Here is a 19,370-nt window from a genome sequence, read left to right as displayed (position 1 = left end):
TGAAGAATGCACCAGTGATGGTGACTGTCAGTTAACTGCCTAGCATTGCTTGATATTTAAACCAGGCAGCTTGACCCCGGTTGGTTAAGGTATTGCCCTAAGGAATGAGTCAGCGAATGGTGCGTTCGCCATGGCGACACCTCTACCAATCAACACTCTCTTCGCATCCAGTATAAATTGTTGCTTTCCCTTTATATTGGTATTCTTGTGAAGCGACCTGATGAGTGCAAGATGAAAAGCTTCGACGTGTCTTTTTTTTCAGCAGTTACAGAAGTAATTCACTGGGGTATCCTTCACAAATGATCCCCCAGCCAGATGGTGAAGCATGAAACCAGATGCAAATCCTTTTCATGAGAGTTGCTTTATTTACAGCATGTAACATTACATATGTCTGCCACATGCTCACTAACCCAGTGCCCCAGCTGGCTCTTTTTATATTCGCTTTTTAATAAAACAACTAATTAGAGGGGGTGGCAGCTCCCGATGGGCCACTGTAACAAAAATAACATTTTCGAAAGGAAACTTACAAAATGAAATTAAAATGGTGTTCCCGGGGCTGATGATGCACTCCAGCCCCTGTGGTGTCCGCCAGTCACAGTAGGCCTGAAGCATACCAGTAAACACCATGCGCTCCCTCTCCAGGGCCTCCCATAGCCACAAAAGGGGGACAGACAGTCAGGCCACAGGTTCTCTTCATAGACTCTTGTTGAAAAAAATGAAATCAATGAATTAAACTAAAAGTCAATAAATCAGAGGGTTTGGCAGCCCCAGGTGGGGCACTGTAACTAAAACAAAAACATGAAAAGAAACTTACAAAAATTAAACCAAGGTGTCATTTCCGGGGGTGATGATGCACCCCAGCCCCAGCCCAAGCACGCCCCCCCACCCCACACCCCGCTGTGGTGCCCACCAATCACAGAAGGTCTCTAGCATACCAGTGGAATCCGCATGCTCCCTCTCCAGGGCCACCTGGCCACAAACATAGCCACGGTAGAGGAACAGACAGTCGGGCTGCAGGCTCTCTTTATATGTGCTCTAAGCCCATAATTAAACAACGCCCTTCACCATTTTACCTTTAACAACATACTTAACCTACATTAATAGTCTTGACATTATGAAAGGTGCTATGTAACTGTTTCTTTTAATTCTTTCATTCGGTTTCTAACTCCACCATTTTGTATTTTGTTAATCATTTGCTTCATAATTAGCATGCATCAACGTGTTCACAGACACTGAATATGCACAAGCGTATAAGCACCAAATGACAAACCCAATGGATAAACGTACCGATCTTCTCACAAGATCCCATCTTCTCACTTCCAAGAATGTGAAGAATGCATCAATCTACAAGGCACAACCAAAGACCACCCAATCCTTAAAACCATGACACGAGTCACAATCAAATCAGATACTAGAGCAGAAACTCACGCTTTGAAAGACAATCAAAAGGAATCACAAGAAAGGGGCACAAGGAATTGCGGAGGGACTGACACTTGCAGAGAACTTGACAGCTATAGGCTGGAAGTCCAACACATTGAGAACCAATCCTGAGTTACCTGAGGTTTCAGATCTATGGGCCTGCTTTCTATTGGAGGATGCTAGGACACAAAGCCTATAATGAACATGCGTAATCATTCAATGAGCCCAATGAATGGGGATACAGATAGACTCCACCTATATTGCAGCCTGTGGCTGAGCATATAAACAGCACCTTTGGTATCTGCAGAAATGCACAAAGACACAATAAAATAATTTCTCTTCTTTCAGAGTTACTCCCACTGCCACTCAGATCCAATCTCCAAGTCGCATTGATAGTTTCAACACTCAGAGAACATTTAAGCATGAACAATGGATTCAGAGTCCTCATGGATATCCAGTGTTCAATAGCCCAAAAGAGATCAAAGGTCATGAGGAGACCCTCTAACAGTGACATACATGGAGTAGCAAAGGAGTTTGCAATTGGTAGTCCTGTCAGTGACAACATTTGGCTATTGCTAAGTCCCGCACAGCTCCCAGTGAAAAAATGAACCCACAAGTAACTCTGGGTCTGACATTGATACAACTTCCTCAGGGTTAGGCACAAACACAAGTAATAGGTGACAAGCCAACTGGTTATACAGTCGCTTATCAGTGCTACTGTCTCAGCTACTAGCAGATTTTACTGAGGTCAGAGGTATATTGAATAGTGTGGTGTATTAGGATTGGGGGTGTATTGGGACTGGAGATATATTGGGTATAGGGTGTATTGAGTACTTTATTTTATTCCTTCATGGGATGTGGGCATCACTGGCTGGACCAGCATTTATTGCCCATCCCTAATTGTCCTTGAGAACTGAGTGGCTTGCTAGGCCATTTCAGAGGGCACTTAAGAGTCAATCACATTGCTGTGGGTCTGGAGTCATGTGTAGAACAGAACAGGTAATGATGGCAAATTTCCTTCCCAAAAGGACATGAGGGAACCAGATGGGTTTTTACAATAATCAACAACGGTTTCATGGTCATCCTTAGACTTCTAATTCCAGATTTTTTATTGAATCCAAATTTCATCATCTGTCATGGTGGGATTCGAACCCGGGGGGTGGAGGGGTGGTGGTGTTGTGAGTATGGGAGAGTGATGAGGTATCAAAGAGCAGGATGCATTGAGGAGCAGGAAGCAATGAGTAATGTATTTGGGGAGGAGAAACAAACTATGGGAATACACAATAGACAGAGTAAATGCACTGGGTCCAACTCCTTCCATTTTGGATGCTGCTGGGGGAGATGGTTTCTCAGGGGAACGCAGCAAGAGCCAAGTCCGTAGCACCATGAGTGGCTCAGCTCCACAAAGTGGGGGAGAAAATAGTGGGAGAGTAACAGTGATAGGGGATTCTATTGTAAGGGGAATAGACATACATTTCCGTGGCAACAGATGTGACACCAGGATGGTGTATTGACTCCCTAGTGAAAGAGTCAAGGATGTCACTGAGCGGCTGCAGGACATTCTGAAGGGGAAGGGTGAACGGCTAGAGATGGTGGTCCATATTGGTACCAATGACATAGATAAAAAAGAGGGGTGAGGTCCTGAAAGCAGAATATAGAGAGCTAGGAAATAAATTAAAAAGCAGGACCTCAAAGGTAGTGATCTCAGGATTAGTCCCAGTGCCACATGCTAGCGAGATCAGGAATAGGAGAATAGACCAGATGAATGAGTGGATGGAGAGATGGTGTAGGAGGGAGGGATTTAGGTTCCTGAGGCATTGGGCCTGATTCTGAAAAGGTGGGACCTGGACAAGCTGGACAGGTTGCACCCCAGCAGGACTGGGACCAAGATCCTCACAGGGATATTTGCTAGTATTGTGGGGAGGGTTTAAACTAGATCGGCAGAGGGATGGGAACCTGAGCGGGGTGATACAGGAGAGAGAAACAAAGATAGGAATGAAAGACAGAAAAGTAGAAAGCAAAAGTGGAAGGCAGAGGAAACAAAGGCTAGCAACAAATAGGGCCATAGTACAAAAAAAATGTGTAAAAATGTTAATAAGACAAGTCCAAAGGTGCTATATCTGAATGCACAGAGCATTCGCAAAAGGTGTAAGAAATATCAGGGCAAATAGATGTAAATGGGTATGATATGATTGCAATTACAGAGGTATAGCTGCAGGGTGATCAAGTCTGGGAACTGAATATCCAAGGCTACTCGATATTTGGGATGTACAGGCAAAAAGGAGAAAGAGGTGGCATGGTGTTGTTAGTTAAGAATGAAATCAATGCAATAGTGAGAGAGGATATTGGCTCAGAAAACCTAGGTGTAGAACCAGTCAGGGTGGAGCTAAGAAGGAATAAAGGGTGGAAAACGTTAGTGGGGGTTGTCTATAGGTCTCCAAATGGTAGTGATAAGGTAGGGGACGGCATTAAACAGGAAATTAGAGATGCATGTAATGGGGTGTTACAGTAATCATGGGTGACTTTAATCTAAATATAGACTGGACAAATCAAATTAGCAATAATACTGTGGGGAATGAATTCCTGGACAAGGTACAAGATGGTTTTTTAGACCAGTATGTCGAGGAACTGACTAGGGAACAGGCTTTCCTAGATTTGGTAATGTGCAATGAGAAAGGTTTAATTAATAATCTTGTTGTGCAGGGTCCTTTAGGGAACAGTGACCTTAACATGATCGAATTCTTCATTAGGATGGAAAGTGAAGTAGTCCAATCTGAAATTAGGATCCTAAATCTTAACAAAGGAAACTACGAAAGTATGAGGCAAGAGTCGGCGAAGATAGGTCGGGGAACTTCATTAAAAGGCATGATGGTGGATAGACAATGGATAATACCTAAGAAACGAATATACGTATTGCAAGAGTTATACATTCCTTTCTGGTGCAAAAACACAACAGGAAAAGCGACCCAACCATGGCTAACAAGAGAAATTTAGGATAGGATTATATCCAAAAAGAAGAAAAAGTAGCAAGCCCAAGGATTAGGAGCAATTTAGAATTCAGAGGGGAAAAATAGAGCATGAGAGTAAACTTGTAAGGAACATAAAAGCAGACTGTAAAAGCTTTTATAAGTATGAAGACACAAATAACTTCCTAGAAATACTAGGGAACTAAGGGTCTAGTGAGAAGAAGGAATTTAAATAAATTAGTGTTACTAAAACAATAGTGCTGGAGAAATTAATGGGACCTTAAGCTGATAAATCCCCAGGGTACTAAAGGAGGTGGCCATGGAAATAGTGGATGTGTTGGTTGTCATCTTCCAAAATTCTGTAGATTCTGGAACATTCCTGGCAGATTGGAGGGTGGCAAATGTAACCCCACTATTTAAAAAGGAGGGGTGGGGGGGAGAAAACAAAGAATTACAGACTGGTTAGCCTAACATCAGTAGTAGGGAAAATGCTAGAGTCTATTATAAAAGATACGATAACAGGACAATTAGGAAATATCAACGAGATTAGACAAAGTCAACATGGATTTACGAAAGGGAAATCATGTTTGACAAACCTACTGGAGTTCCTTGAGGATGCAACTAGCAGAATAGATAAGGGAGAACCAGTGGGTGTGGTGTATTTGGATTTTCAGAAAGCTTTTGATAAAGTCCCACATAAGAGGTTAGTATGTAAAATTAAAGCACATGGGATTGGGGGGAACAGAGAGTAAGAATAAATGGGCCTTTTTCAGAGTGGCAGGTAGTGACAAGTGGGTTACCGCAGGGGTCAGTGCTTGGGCCCCAGCTACTTACAATATATATCAATGATTTGGATGAGGGAACCAAATATAATATTTCCAAATTTGCTGATGGACACGAAACTTGGTGGGAATGTGAGCCATGAGGAGGGTGTTAAGAGGTTTCAAGGCAATTTAGACAAGTTGAGTGAGTGGGCAAATACATGTCAGATGCTGTATAACATGGATAAATATGAAGTTATCTACCTTGGTAGGAAAAACAGAGTATTATTTAAACAGTGATGAATTGGGAAATGCTGATGTACAAAGGGACCTGGGTGTCTTTGTACACCAATCACTGAAAGCAAGCATGCAGGTGCAGCAGGCAGTTAAGGAGGCAAGTGGTATGTTGGCCTTCATTGCGAGAGGACTTCAGTACAGGAGCACGGGTGTCTTACTGCAGCTGTACAGGGCTTTGGTGAGATCACATCTGGAGTATTGCGTGCAGTTTTAGTCTCCTTACTTAAGAAAGGATATACTTGCCATAGAGGGAGTGCAGCAAAGGTTCACCAGACTGATTCCTGGGATGGCAGGATTATTGTATGAGGAGAGATTGGGCCGACTAAGTCTGTATTCACTGGAGTTTAAAAGAATGAGGGGAGATCTCATTGAAACATATAAAATTCTGACAGGGGTGGACAGATTGGATGCAGGGATGATATTTCCTCTGGCTGGAGGGTCTAGATCAAGGGGTCACAATCTCAGGATACAGGGTAGACCATTTAGGACTGAGAGGGTGGTGAACCTATGGAATTCTCTACCACAGGAAGCTGTGGAGGCCAAGTCACTGAACATATTTAAGAAGGAAATAGATAGATTTCTGGACTCTAAAGGCATCATGGGGTATGGGGAGAGAGCAGGAGTATGGCGTTGAGATAGAGGATCAGCCATGATCATATTGAATGGTGAAGCTGGCTCGAAGGGGTGATTGGCCTAATCTTGCTCCTATTTTCTATGTTTGTATGTTTCTATGATAAATGGTAGGTTACTGAGAAATGTAGAGGAACAGAGGAAGCTTGGGGTATATGTCCACAGATCCTTTAAGGTAGCAGGTCAGGTAGATATGGGAGTTAAGAAGGCATACAGGATTCTTTCTTTTATTACCCAATGCACTGCACACAACAGCAGACAGGTTATGCTAGCGCTGTATCGAACACAAGTAAGGCCACATACAGAGTGCTGTATACACTTCTGGTCACCAAATTACAGGAAGGATGTGGCCACACTAGAGAGGGTACAGAGGATGTTGACAAAGATGTCATCAGGACTGGAGAATTTTAGCTGTGAGGAATGATCAGATAGAGGCTGGGGTTGTTTTCTTTAGACTGAGGAGACTGAGTGGCAATTTAATTGAGATGTGTATAATTATGAGGAGGTTGGACAGAGTTGATAGAAATGATCTATTTTCCCCGAGCAGAGAAGACATTTCCAGCAAGGGAACATTGACTTAAAATAACTGGCAGAAGGACTAGAGAGGAATTGAGGAGAATTTGCTTTCACCCGATGATTTTTCTCCAGATTCACACACAGCAGTGTCCTGGCGATCGATCTGCAATTCCTGGAGACTCCAGGCCAATCCTGGAGGGTTGGCAGCCATACTCCTGCTGTGCCCCAAAGATGATTTTTACACCCTGCAAGTAAACATAAAGGGCCGAATTTTTGCTTTGGGGATGGGAAACAGGAGCAAACATTGTTTCCAGTTCCCAAACCTGCTTCCCAGGGGAAAGAAGAATTATTAGAGCAGATTTTACTACTGGCGGTGCATTTACAAAGCTTTCCAAACCCTGAGCAGCAGCCTGGAGACAGTCGCTCAAAGTTATTCTGGTTCAAACAGGGATACGGGAACCCATTGGAAGCTGGGAGCAACTGTGCACTGTTTGTTTAAAGGGTTATAATTCCATGGCGAGGGCAATGGGTGATAGTTTACCAAGGTGATGTCACTTCCTGTAGTTTAAAGCATAAGTTGCCTACAAAAGGAATTTAGTGTTTAATCTAGAGTGTTTTCTTTAGTTATTTGTTACAGTAAAAGTTTTAAAATGTGAAAGCTTGGCATTTTATTTTCAGCTGATAATTGGAAGTTCAAATCTCTTTTTAAAAGTTATTGGTATTGACGGGGATCATGACAATTTGTGCACTCCTGCACCCCCTATAGATTTATATCCGCTATTTTACATTGATATAGACCTATCTATCACAAAAAGCGTTCTTTCTGAAGTGTGTGGTCACAAGTCTGACAAACCGATGTTAAAGGGTTAGCAAGGTATAGTTTGTATTCATTTGGCTACTTACAGATAACATCTCTCACTGTAAAGAATGCATAGTCTGGTCTAGAAAGCAGGCCACCCTGACTCGATACAGCCATTCTTGACTGCATTTCCAGTCTTTTAATTCTAAGATGTTAACTAGAGAGCAAATATAAAATTGAACACAATATAAATGGGTTTTTTCCTGTATGGTTTCCTAAAATATTGATTGTGGCCTCTAACTGACTGTAAGATTGGAGGCTTGTATCAAATTATAGCTGACTCATTGCTCCATCAAGTGAAAGGAACTTAAAACTCCCACTGCTAGACTGAGTCTGCAGTAAGTGGTGAGGGAACCAACGAGAGGGAAAAACCTGCTTGATCTTGTCCTCACCAATCTACCTGTCACAGATGCGTCTGTCCATGACAGGATTGGAAGGAATGACCACCGCACAGTCGTTGTGGTGGCAAAGTCCCATCTTCACATTGAGGATGCCCTCTTTCATGTTGTGTGGCACTACCACTATACTAAATGGGAAATATTTCGAACAGATCTAGCAACTCAAAAGTGGGCATCCATGAGGCACTGTGGGCCAACAGCAGCAGCAAAATTGTACACAACCCCAATCTGTAACCTAATGGCCCAGTGGCATATCACCCACTCCACCATTACTATCAAGCCGGAGGATCAACCCTGGTTCAATGGAGAGTGCAAGAGGGCATGCCAGGAGCAGTACCAGGCATACCTTAAAATGAGATGTCAACCTGGTGAAGCTAGAACACAGGACTACCTGCGTGCCAAACAGAGAAAGCAACAAGTGAGAGACAGAGCTAAGCAATTCCACAACCAACGGATCAGATCTAAGTTCTGCAGTCCTGTCACATTCCAGTCATGAATGGTGGTAGACAATTAAACAAATCACTGGAGAAGGAGGCTCCACAAATATCCCCAACACATGAGAGCAAAAGATAAGGCTGAAGCGCTCAAAACAATCTTCAGCCAGAAATGCCGAATGCACGATCCATCTCGGCCTCCTCTGGAGGTCCCCAGCATCACAGATGTCAGTCTTCAGCCAATTCAATTCACTCCACGTGATATCAAAAAATGGCTGAAGGCACTGGATACTGCAAAGGCTATGGGCCCTGACAATATTCTGGCAATAGTACTGAAGACTTGTTCTCCAGGACTAGCTACACCCTTAGCTAAGCTGTTCCAGTACAGCTACAACACTGGCATCTACCCAGCTATGTGGAAAATTGCCCTGGTATGTCCTGTCCAGAAAAAGCAGGACAAATCCAACCTGGCCAATTACCTCCCCATCAGTCAACTCTCAATTATCAGTAAACTGATAGAAGGGGTCAACAGTGCTATCAAGCATCACTTACTCAGAAACAACCTGCTCACCGACGCTTGGTTTGGGTTCTGCCAGGGTCACTCAGCTGCTGACTCATTACAGCCCTAGTTCAAACATGGACAAAAGAGCTGAGCTGCCGAGGTGAGACGAGAGTGACTGTCCTTGACATCAAGGCAGCACCTGCCTGGATTTTCCAGCCCCATCATGGTGGGACCCACCTTGGGAGATTCGGCAGCCCAAACAAAAGGCCATTGACTATCAGTGGGACTGGACAATCCCAGCATCGGGAAGGGCCAGAAAATCCCGCCCTAACTGTGGCATCAAGAAGCCCGAGCAAAACTGGAGTCAATGGGAATCAGGGGGAAAAATCTCCACTGGTTGGAGTCATACCTAGCACAAAGGAAGATGGTTGTGGTTGGAGGTCGATCATCTTAATTCCAGGACATCACTGCAGGAGTTCCTTAGGGTAGGGTCCTTGGCCCAACCATTTTCAGCTGCTTCATCAATGACCTTCCTTCCAACATAAAGTCAGAAGTGGGGATGTTCCCTGATGATTGCACAATGTTCAGCACCATTCATTACTCCTCAGATACTGAAGCAGTCTATGTCCAAATGCAGCCAGGCCTGGACAATATCCAAGCTTGGGCTGATAAGTGGCACATTACATTCACGCCACACAAGTGCCTGGCAATGACCATCTCTAAAAAGAGAGAATCCAACCATCACCCCTTGATATTCAATGGCATTGCCATTGTTGAATCCCCCACTATCAACATCCTGGGGGTTACAATTGACCAGAAACTGAACTGGACCAACCATATAAATACTGTGGCTGTAAGAGCAGGTCAGAGGCTAGGAATCCTGTGGCGAGTAACTCACCTCCTGACTCTCCAAACCCTGTCCACCATCTATAAGACACAAGTCAGGAGTGTGATGGGATACCCTCTATTTGTTTGGATGACACTCAAGAAGCTCAATACCATCCAGGGCAAAACAGGCTCCTTGATTGACAACCCATCCACCACCTTAAACATTCACTCCCTCCACTGACGCACAGTAGCAGCAGTGTGTACCATCCACAAGATGCATTGCAGAAACTAACCAAGGCTCCTTTGACAGCATCTTCCAAACCTATGTCTTCTACCAGCTCGAAGGAAAAAGGCAGCAGATGCATAGGAACACCACCACCTCCAAGTTCCCCTCCAAGACACACACCATCCTGACTTGGAAATGTATCGCTGTTCTTTCACTGTGGCTGGGTCAAAATCCTGGACCTCCCTCCCTAACAGCACTGTGCGTGTACCTACACCATATAGACTGCAGTGGTTTAAGGAGGCGGCTCCCCACCACCTTCTCAAGGGCAATTAGGGAAGGGCAATAAAAATGCTGTCCTAGCCAGCGATGCCCACGTCCCATGAAAGAACTTTGAAAAAGGCCCAGGGGGAAGAGCTTCCTATTGATTCCCTGGGCAACAAACTCCTGCCATTTAACAATGACATGCTTAACAATGGAGGAGGAATGTGTCAGCACCATGTCAACATTCTCAAAATTTCAGGCAATGTCATTCGGTGCACATTCAGAGCACAATCGGCTAAACTAAGCTTGTAACAAGAAAGCAAAGTTGCTAAAATGTGCTGCTGCATTTCATGTACACGAGGAGGCCATTATCCAACAGTGGATGGTGCAGATAGATACTTCTTGAGCAGAATAAAATGCCAAGTGAATTCGCAAGGGTGTGTTCATTAACCATTGGCCTAGAAGGCAGCATCAATGGCTCAATTAGCACAGATATCTTGTGACGTACAGAAAATGTTCTGTTCAATGGTGAAGACACAAAACTAAATAACAAGCCCTTTGAGTTGTACATGCCAATTATTTTTAGTTCTTTACTGGATGCTTACACGTTATAACAATCTACATAGTATTTTAATTGGATTTAGGCATGAAGTATTGTTCAATTTTCTTAGGGAGTTATTTTTGCAACAGCTCCTCGTTGATCAGAAATTTAGCACGAGCTACTGGTTTGATAATATCTGAAAACCAGAGACCTGAGAGGTCACAGAGCCATTAATAAGATAAATACTGGCTGAAAAACAGGAGGTAAGAGATAGAAGGAGGTTCTTTGAAGGCTGCCTACCTAAATCAATGGATGGAAAATTCCAATGGATAGAACATTTTGAATTGGCAAAGAAACAAATTCAAAAAACCGCAACCCAAGGCTCCTGTATTCAAGTGTCACCTTGGCCATTTACAACATAGAATTCAATAAGAATAGCAGCTGGCAATAATCACAAAAGCTACTGACTTATTTTAAAAAGGAACTGGTTCATTAATTTCCTTCAGGAAAGGGAGCCCATCATCCTTAACTGCTCTCGTCCACATAAGACTGCCTAGTTGCATTGAGAAGATGCAGAATCAACCACACAGGCACATAATCTGCGGCTATCGCTTAAGAAGTCGGGAGAATTGTCTTGTCAATCTTGTTGATGTTCCAAGAACAAATACTTGGTAAGAGATAGGGAAAAGCTTTTGCCTCTGACGACTAGGTGATAGATTCAAAATCATTGGCAATAAATCCAGCAGAGGAGATGGGGAGATTTTTCTTCAATAGCGAGAGGATCTGGAGTGTCCTACCTGATAAGATGGTGGGAGTTGATTCCATAAGTAACTTTAAGAAGGGAGTTGGACAGATACTTGAGGATGAGGAAATTACCGGGCTACAGCCATAAATCAGGCATGATCACTCTTTCAAAGAGCCAGCACAGGCACAGAGGGCCGAAGGGCCTTCTACTGTGCTGTAACTTTCTTTGATTCAATGACTTTTTTAAAAATGCATTCATAAAATGGATCCTTAAATCTAAAGATTACACCACTCCAAATGGGCAATTGCTAATGAGGACAGAAGGTAAAAGTAGGTCAAAGGTGAACAAAGGTCACTTATGGGATGATTGAAGGAAAAATCAATGCTCAGAACCCTCCAAACTGTTATAGAAAAAACTCTAATAGTACCATAAGTTCATCTGGAGGGTTGTGGGGTGGGGGGTGGGAGAATTTCCTTAACCCACATGATAATTAGTGAATTTATTTCAAAATAAATTTCAGTACAATGCACTACATAGAGTTAGTGTATACTGGGATGATAATTATGAGAGAATGCTCATTTTTCCCAATAATTAATGACTCACCAATCATGTTCCCAGAAAATTCCCCACCATTTCTTTAGCAGGTTAATAAACACCAAGAGAAGGAAGAAAAAACAAAAACAGAAACAGAAATACCTGGAAAAACTCAGCAGGTCTGGCAGCATCGGCAGAGAAGAGTACAGTTGATGTTTAGAGTCCTCATGACCCTTCAACAGAACTAAGTAAAAATAGGAAAGAGGTGAAGTATAAGCTGGTTTAAGGAGGGGAGGGGGGGTGGTTGTTGGGACAAGCAGCCAGTAATAGGTGGAGATAACCAAAAGATGTCACAGACAAAAGGACAAAGAGGTGTTGAAGGTGGTGGTATTATCTAAAGGAATGTACTAATTAAGAGTAGAAAGCAGGACAGACAAGGTACAGAGAGCTCTAGTGGGGGTGGGGGAATACTATAAGTGCTAAAAGGCCCCACCCCCTTTCTGTTTCTTCCCCCTCCTTTTTGTTTTTTCCAATAATTTATATAGATTTTTCTTTTCCCACCTATTTCCATTATTTTTAAATGTATTTCCATGCATTATTTATCTCTACCTTTTAGCAATTTTAGTATTATTTCACCCCACCTCCACTAGAGCTATCTGTACCTTGTCTGTCCTGCTTTCTACTCTTAATTAGCACATTCCTTTAGATAGTACCACCACCTTCAACACCTCTTTGTCCTTTTGTCTGTGACATCTTTTGGTTATCTCCACCTATTACTGGCTGCTTGTCCCAACAACCCCCCCCCCCCACCCCACCCCCCCCACCCCCCACCCTTAAACCAGCTTATATTTCCTATTTTTTTCTATTTCCTATTTTTACTTAGTTCTGTTGAAGGGACATGAGGACTCGAAACGTTAACTGTGCTCTCCTCCGCCGATGCTGCCAGACCTGCTGAGTTTTTCCAGGTATTTCTGTTTCTGTTTTTGTTTTGGATTTCCAGCATCCGCAGTTTTTTGCTTTTAAGAGAAGAAAGAATCCTTGTCAAGCCTCCTTGGACAGCACTTCCCAAATCTATGAACGCATCCACCTAGGGCAGCAGAGAGACTGGAACGCCACCACCTGCAAGTTCTCCTCCAACCCACTCACCATCCTTGGGAATATATCGCCGTCCCTTCACTGTCAGTGGGTCAAAATCCTGGAACTCCTTCGCTAACAGCACTGTGGGTGTTCCTACACCACATGGACTGCAGCGGTTAAAGAAGGCAGCTCACCAACACCTTCTCAAGGGCAACTAGGGATGGGCAATAAATACCAGTTGTGCCAACATCCTGAGAGTTTTTTTTTTGATTCTCCAATTTTTGGCTAAAAGAGAATTACCGCCTCTTCGAGGTCTTTTACTGAAGAGAAAATGAGCACTAACTTGTCACTAATGGCTACATGAAATATATAATTATATCACACACAACTAGACAGCCCAACAGCCGTTGATAAAACATTGTCAATTCTCTGGTTGTTGGACTGTAGCCAGGCTTTAGACACTGTCCCTTTCCAAACAAAAAATAATAATAAAACAGGACTAAAGGACACCCTGAGGTGCTCACCTGTGCACCGGAGAAACTGGCCGCACACAAAGTGGCAGCAGAGGTCACACCAGGCATTTTCAGACACGAGTTGGTCGAAGTGATGTCCTTCACCCTTCTCCTGCTTAACCCTGGGGTCTTTAGCCTGGGCGAAGATGGTCCTCACGTCTGGAGGTCGATATCTCCTCCGTGGCTTGGCCAAGGGACTCTGCTCCTCCCTCGCTTCGCAGCGTAACGCCCTGAGCCTCGGCTCTCTCTCCTTGCCCTTCCCGCAGGAGAGTGGATGCTGTGCAGTGACACCCAGCGCATTCCTGGGCACTTTTAAACCTTTCATTTCTCTCTCTCTCTCTCTCTCTGTCTCTGCTTCTTTCCCTTTTGGATTATTTTTGTCCCTTTTTTTCCTGGTCCCCTATAACACACGATTTGTACAGAGAGAGAGAGAAAGAGAGAAAGCCTTGTAGACAGACCAGACGAACTATTTCACTAAGAGCTGAGATCAGATTCCACTCCGGCAGCGCTGTCAGACTGCACTGCACCGGCTATCCCAAGTTTTAAGGAAGTCATGGGGTATTAACATTTATGCGACAAGGGGTGTGTTTTATTGCTTTTTAACAGATTTGTTTTAAGACCAAAACTAAAATCCAGCAATCACCAGAATCCCAAATGAAATGTAGCACCTAAAAAGGAATGCTTTTTATCCGACCAACAGCCTTCTACGTTCATCAGTCTGAAGGCAGGACAACTAGTATTATAATTCCGAATCAATAAATGGAGCTTGGTCATTTAGATATTAATCCCGTGGACAAATACTGCGGATGCTAGAAATCTGAAATAAAAACAGAAAATGCTGGAAACACTCAGCAGGTCTGGCAGCATCTGTGGAGAGAGAAACAGAGTTAACGTTTTTGAGTCCGTACGACTCTTTTCTGTTCTAAAGAAGAGCCATACGGACTGGAAGCATTAACTTTGTCTTTCTCTCCACAGGGTAAAAAGTATACCTTTATGTATTTAAAAGTGGTAACCTGGTATAGTTTTATCAGTCCACATCCAAATGCAGCAAGACCTGGACAATATCCAGGCTTGGGCTGACAAGTGACAAGTAACATTCGTGCCACACAAGTGCCAGGCAATGACCATCTCCAACAAGAGAGAATCTAACCATCGCCCAGTGACATTCAATGGCATTACCATCACTGAATACCCCACTAACAACATCCTGGGGGTTACCATTAACCAGAACTGAACTAGACTAGACCTATAAATACTGTGGCTACAAGAGCAGGTCAGAGGCTAGGAATCCTGTGAAGAGTAATTCACCTCCTGACTCCCCAATACCTGTCCACCATCTACAAGCCACAGGCCAGGAGTGTGACGGAATACTCTCTATTTGTCTAGGTGAGTGCAGCTCCTAAAACATTCAAGAAGCTTCACAACATCCAGCCCGCTTGATTGGCACCCCATCCACAAATATTCACTCCCTCCGCCACCAACGCACAGTGGTAGCAGTGTGTACCATCCACAAGATGCATTGTAGGAATTCACCAAGCCTCCTCTGACAGCACCGTCCAAACCCACGACCACTACCATCTAGAAGGACAAAGGCAGCAGACATATGGGAACACCACTACCAGGAAGTTCCTCTCCAAGCCATTCACCATCCTGACTTGGAAATATATCACTGTTCTTTCACTGTCGCTGGGTCAAAATCCTGGAACTCCCTAACAGCGCTGTAGGTGTACCTACACCACAGGGACTGCAGTGGTACAAGAAGGTAGCTCACCACCACCTTCTCAAAGGCAATCATGGATGGGTAATAAATGCTGGCCTAGCCATCAAAGCCCACATCCCATGAACAAATAAAAATATACAACTGAAAATGGGCTTATCAAAAAAAATCAAAAATTAATTTCATTGCACAAGTCACAAGTCTGTAGGTCTATCTATTCCTTATTGTAATGGAATAATGGCATCATTCTGGATTTAATCTACCTGACTGTTATTGTCCATGTAACAACAGAAGTCTTCTTGTGAATGCAAATATCCACATATTTTATACTAAATGATAAGCTTACATTTATGGGGAATGACTAAAAAAAGACATATTGAAGCTTTCCATCTTGCACTAATTAGGACACTTTCAAGCAAACATGGAAAACATTATATTGGTATTTTTGTGAGTGTCCTGATGAATGCAAGATGAAAAGCTTCGACATGTCTCTTTTTTCAGCAATACTCAAGTTCTGTTCTACCAAATGACTACTTAAATTTATTGATTCAGAATAACATGGTGGTGCTTTGCCATTGGACTAATTAATGTAGAAACTTGCTGAGTGTGTGATGAGTGCCTGCTTCTCTTTTACAAGTGTCCAATCCTCCACCTGATTGACAATTGCTGAAAATGGCTTGGAAGAATCTATACTGAAACATTTAATCATTTCACTAGTGTACATTAGTCAGTCTCTGAGTAAATTAAACACTTTCCTGATATGCAAAATCTTTTAAAATACGCCTGTAGGTACTTGTGCACCTAAACAAATGGTTGCAATTTGAAGAGCCTTGCCAAACCATCTCAGTCTATGAAAACTCGTGAAGTTGACCTGGGAATGGGGTCAGTTTTGTGGGAGTGGCCTGATCAGGGTCAATTGAATCCTGACCAAGGTGAAAGATTGTGGAAGACATAGGGACAAGTGGTTTTGGCTGTAAGTCATTTACATTTCAAATTCCCTGAATGTTTGTGCTGGTTTGGTCAATCACTCCAGATTGCAGTGATATTACTGACATAAACGTCATATGACACAAAGTCATATTGAATTTGAAATGTTAACCCTGTTTCTCTCTCCACAGATGCTGCCTGACCTGCTGAATGTTTCCAGCATTTTCTATTTTTATTTCAGATTTCCAGCACATGCAGCATTTTGCTTTTATTTCATTTCTCTCCAGTGTCCTGGCCAATATTTATCCTTCAATCAACATCACCAAAACGGATAATCTGGTCATTATCACCTTGCTGTTTGTGGGAGCTTGCTGTGTACAAACTGGCTGCCATGTTCCCTATCTCACAACAGTGACAACACATGAAAAGTAGTCACTTGGTAGTACAGAACTTGCGTATTGTTGAAAAGAGAGACATGTGGCCAAAGCTTTCCATCTTGCACTCACTGGGACAAATGCAAGAGTACCAAATTTCAAATGATCACAACCATTTATACTCCAGGAGAAAAGGGTGCTATTTGGTTGGCAAGTTGACTCTGATTAGCCAAGGCGTTGCCATGGAGAAAGCAACAGGGAACTATTGACTCCCAAGCTCCCGGGTAATTCTAAAAAGGTGCAAGGCTTGGACATAATTCTTTTTGTTTGTAGAGAATGTGTCCCTGTGTATGAATGTATGTTGCTTCTTGCAAGTATAAATGAGCCACATTATGAGCTCAGCCAACCAATTAGCACCCTTTTCTCTTGTAGTATAAATTGTTGTGATTTTTTGAAACATGGCATTCTTGCATATGACCTGATGAGTGCAAGACAAAAAGCTTCAGCAATACCTAAAATATTTCTTTGACTATGAAGCACTATGGGATATCCTGAGGTCATGTAAGGTGTTATAGGAATGCAAGTCTTTTTCCTTTATTTGATCAGTAATTTACCCACATTGACAGTGGAATATTGCCCAGGACCCTGGGAGAACTGTTTCGACTAATGCTATGGATCGCTAACATCCACCTGAACTAGCAGAACAATCAAACAGGGTTTCAATTTTACATCTCAACTTGAGATGGAACTTTTAGACAAGCAGTAGAACACAGGATTGTGAGACCTGTTTCACCTGCTCAATTCCCAAGGTCAGTTTTGAGGCAACACTATTCTGATTCAGAGGTGAAGCTGTTGTAGTGACTGGCCCATGAAGACCAAACTTTAACCCACATATTTTAAACAGGAATATCACATGTTAAGCATCTTCAATTTTAACCATCAAAAGAAAACCAAAGTGACTCTTAAATTAGCCCCTCATCTATGAATCAACAGTACTTAGCATTAATAATTAACATGGCTTTACATTTCACTGCTCAGTAATGTTCATCAGGTCAATTTGTAGGGAATCTGCAAAACAGAACTAACGTGGATGACTAGCTCACTAGTAATCTCTACCCATATTGTATTGTTGTTTACTTAGATTCATTTCTTCACTAAAATGAGAAAAAGATGGCCCTTTGAGTCCAATTAAATGTGTAATATTGGATTCACTATCTCCAGGGAGCATTTGCCCGTAGAATAGGATGATAGGCTTACACAGCACAGGAGACCATTCAGCCCATCAAGTCTGGGGCAGCTCTTTTGAATAATGAATTTATTCTATGCCATTATCACCATTAAGCATTAAATAAACAGACGTACTCACTGTCAAAACTGAGAATGCATGAGGTACTGTCACTGAAAAATGCAGATTACAATGATTTAAACTCAACTTTTCTCTCTCCCTCTCCTCCTTCTGATTTCTTATACCACCTCCTACTTGATGACTCTCCTCCCACCCCCTTTTATAAAGTGTCTACCTGTAATAATCCATAGGCACCTGAATTTCATGATCCTTCATACATATTCTCAGTACTAATTTGTACAAGTTTGTACCAAGATGTCCCAGACTTGTAGAACGCTTCGCATTCAAGGCTTCCTTTCAGTTGTGCATGATCCCATGGCTCACAAAGCCTAGAGACATCTCAAATTAACCCCTCAATTGTCCACCAGCAGCAAATTCAAAGCTCTTGAGAGTGCTATTTTTTGCACTAGGCTGTCAGCTGTGGCACAATTGACAGCATATTTGCCTCTGAGTCACATGGTTATGGGTTCTAATCCTGCTCCTGTGTTTAAAAATCTAGGCTGGCACTCCCACTGCCCTCCTGAGGGAGTGTCACACAGTGATGACGTGTCTGTTAGATGTGCTGTTAAACTAAGGACCTGTCTGACCTCTCAGGTGAATCTAAACAATCCAATGGCATTGCTTTAGAACAAGAGCAGGGGAGTTTTCCCCAATGCCCTGATTGATATTTATCCCTTAAATCAACATCACTGAAACAGATTATCTGGTTATTATTCCATTGTTGTTTGTGGGAGATTGCTGTGCGCAAATTGGTTGATGTGCTTCCTATATTACAGCAGTGATGACACCTCAGAAGTCCTTCATTGGTAGTAAAGCACTTTGGGATATCATGAGGTCATGAAAGGTGCTATATAAGTGCACATCTTGTTCTCTTCTCAGTTATATCTAGTTATGGTTTAAGGAGGTATCTAATCTCGGTTGGTCAGAGCTTTACTTCTAAGTCAGAAGGTTCCAAGATGGGGCCTTAAAGATGGAGACTTTGAATTGGGTTTTATCAATGGTGGTAATTCACTACTGTTAATTACTACAGAGGGGAGCGAATAAATGTTCTGTAACTATGAACCATTATAATATATCTACTAGAAACAAGGTTTCAGTCCACCTTAGAGCAGCTGCTATGATGTTGAGAATTATTGTTGACATGAAATTTTAAAGATATATCTTCGCTCCCATCAAATAAAATGATCCTAATCTAAATGTATTAGGAGCCTAATTTTAATAGGCTTGGGGACATTTTTATTGATCCATCATGTTTTATATTACGAGAGACAGAAAACTGAGTTAAAAAGCACTGAAAGTGAAAGCTCTGAAAGTGGGCGTTCTTGGGTCTGCCCTGATGGGTGAAAGACAAAAGGCTTTGGCTGTGTGTCTTTAAAATTATGGAAAATTCTGATAGATACAGACAGAGTGTTTCCACTTGTGGGGAAGAGCAGAACCATAGGCCATTGATATAAGACAGTCACCAAGAAACCCAAAGGAGAATTCAGAAGAAACATCATTA

The 19,370-nt window shown here is 42.7% G+C and overlaps 1 protein-coding gene across 1 annotated transcript in view; it reads right to left on the bottom strand.

Moving 5' to 3' along the window:
- The window catches only part of rassf3 (Ras association domain family member 3), a 203,001-nt gene extending 189,004 nt beyond the window's left edge, over positions 1–13,997 (bottom strand). Inside the window, exon 1 of the mRNA XM_041216090.1 lies at positions 13,519–13,997. Coding sequence (XP_041072024.1) covers positions 13,519–13,831 — 313 coding nt within the window. The 5' untranslated portion in view covers positions 13,832–13,997. The remainder of the gene's footprint in view (positions 1–13,518) is intronic.
- Positions 13,998–19,370: the final 5,373 nt, after the last annotated feature.

The sequence above is a fragment of the Carcharodon carcharias genome, chromosome 21, assembly GCF_017639515.1.
Source record: "Carcharodon carcharias isolate sCarCar2 chromosome 21, sCarCar2.pri, whole genome shotgun sequence".
In the NCBI taxonomy this organism is placed as follows: Eukaryota; Metazoa; Chordata; class Chondrichthyes; order Lamniformes; family Lamnidae; genus Carcharodon; species Carcharodon carcharias.
Note: the sequence above shows the minus strand (reverse complement) of the source record. Positions and strands in the feature narration are given on the sequence as shown.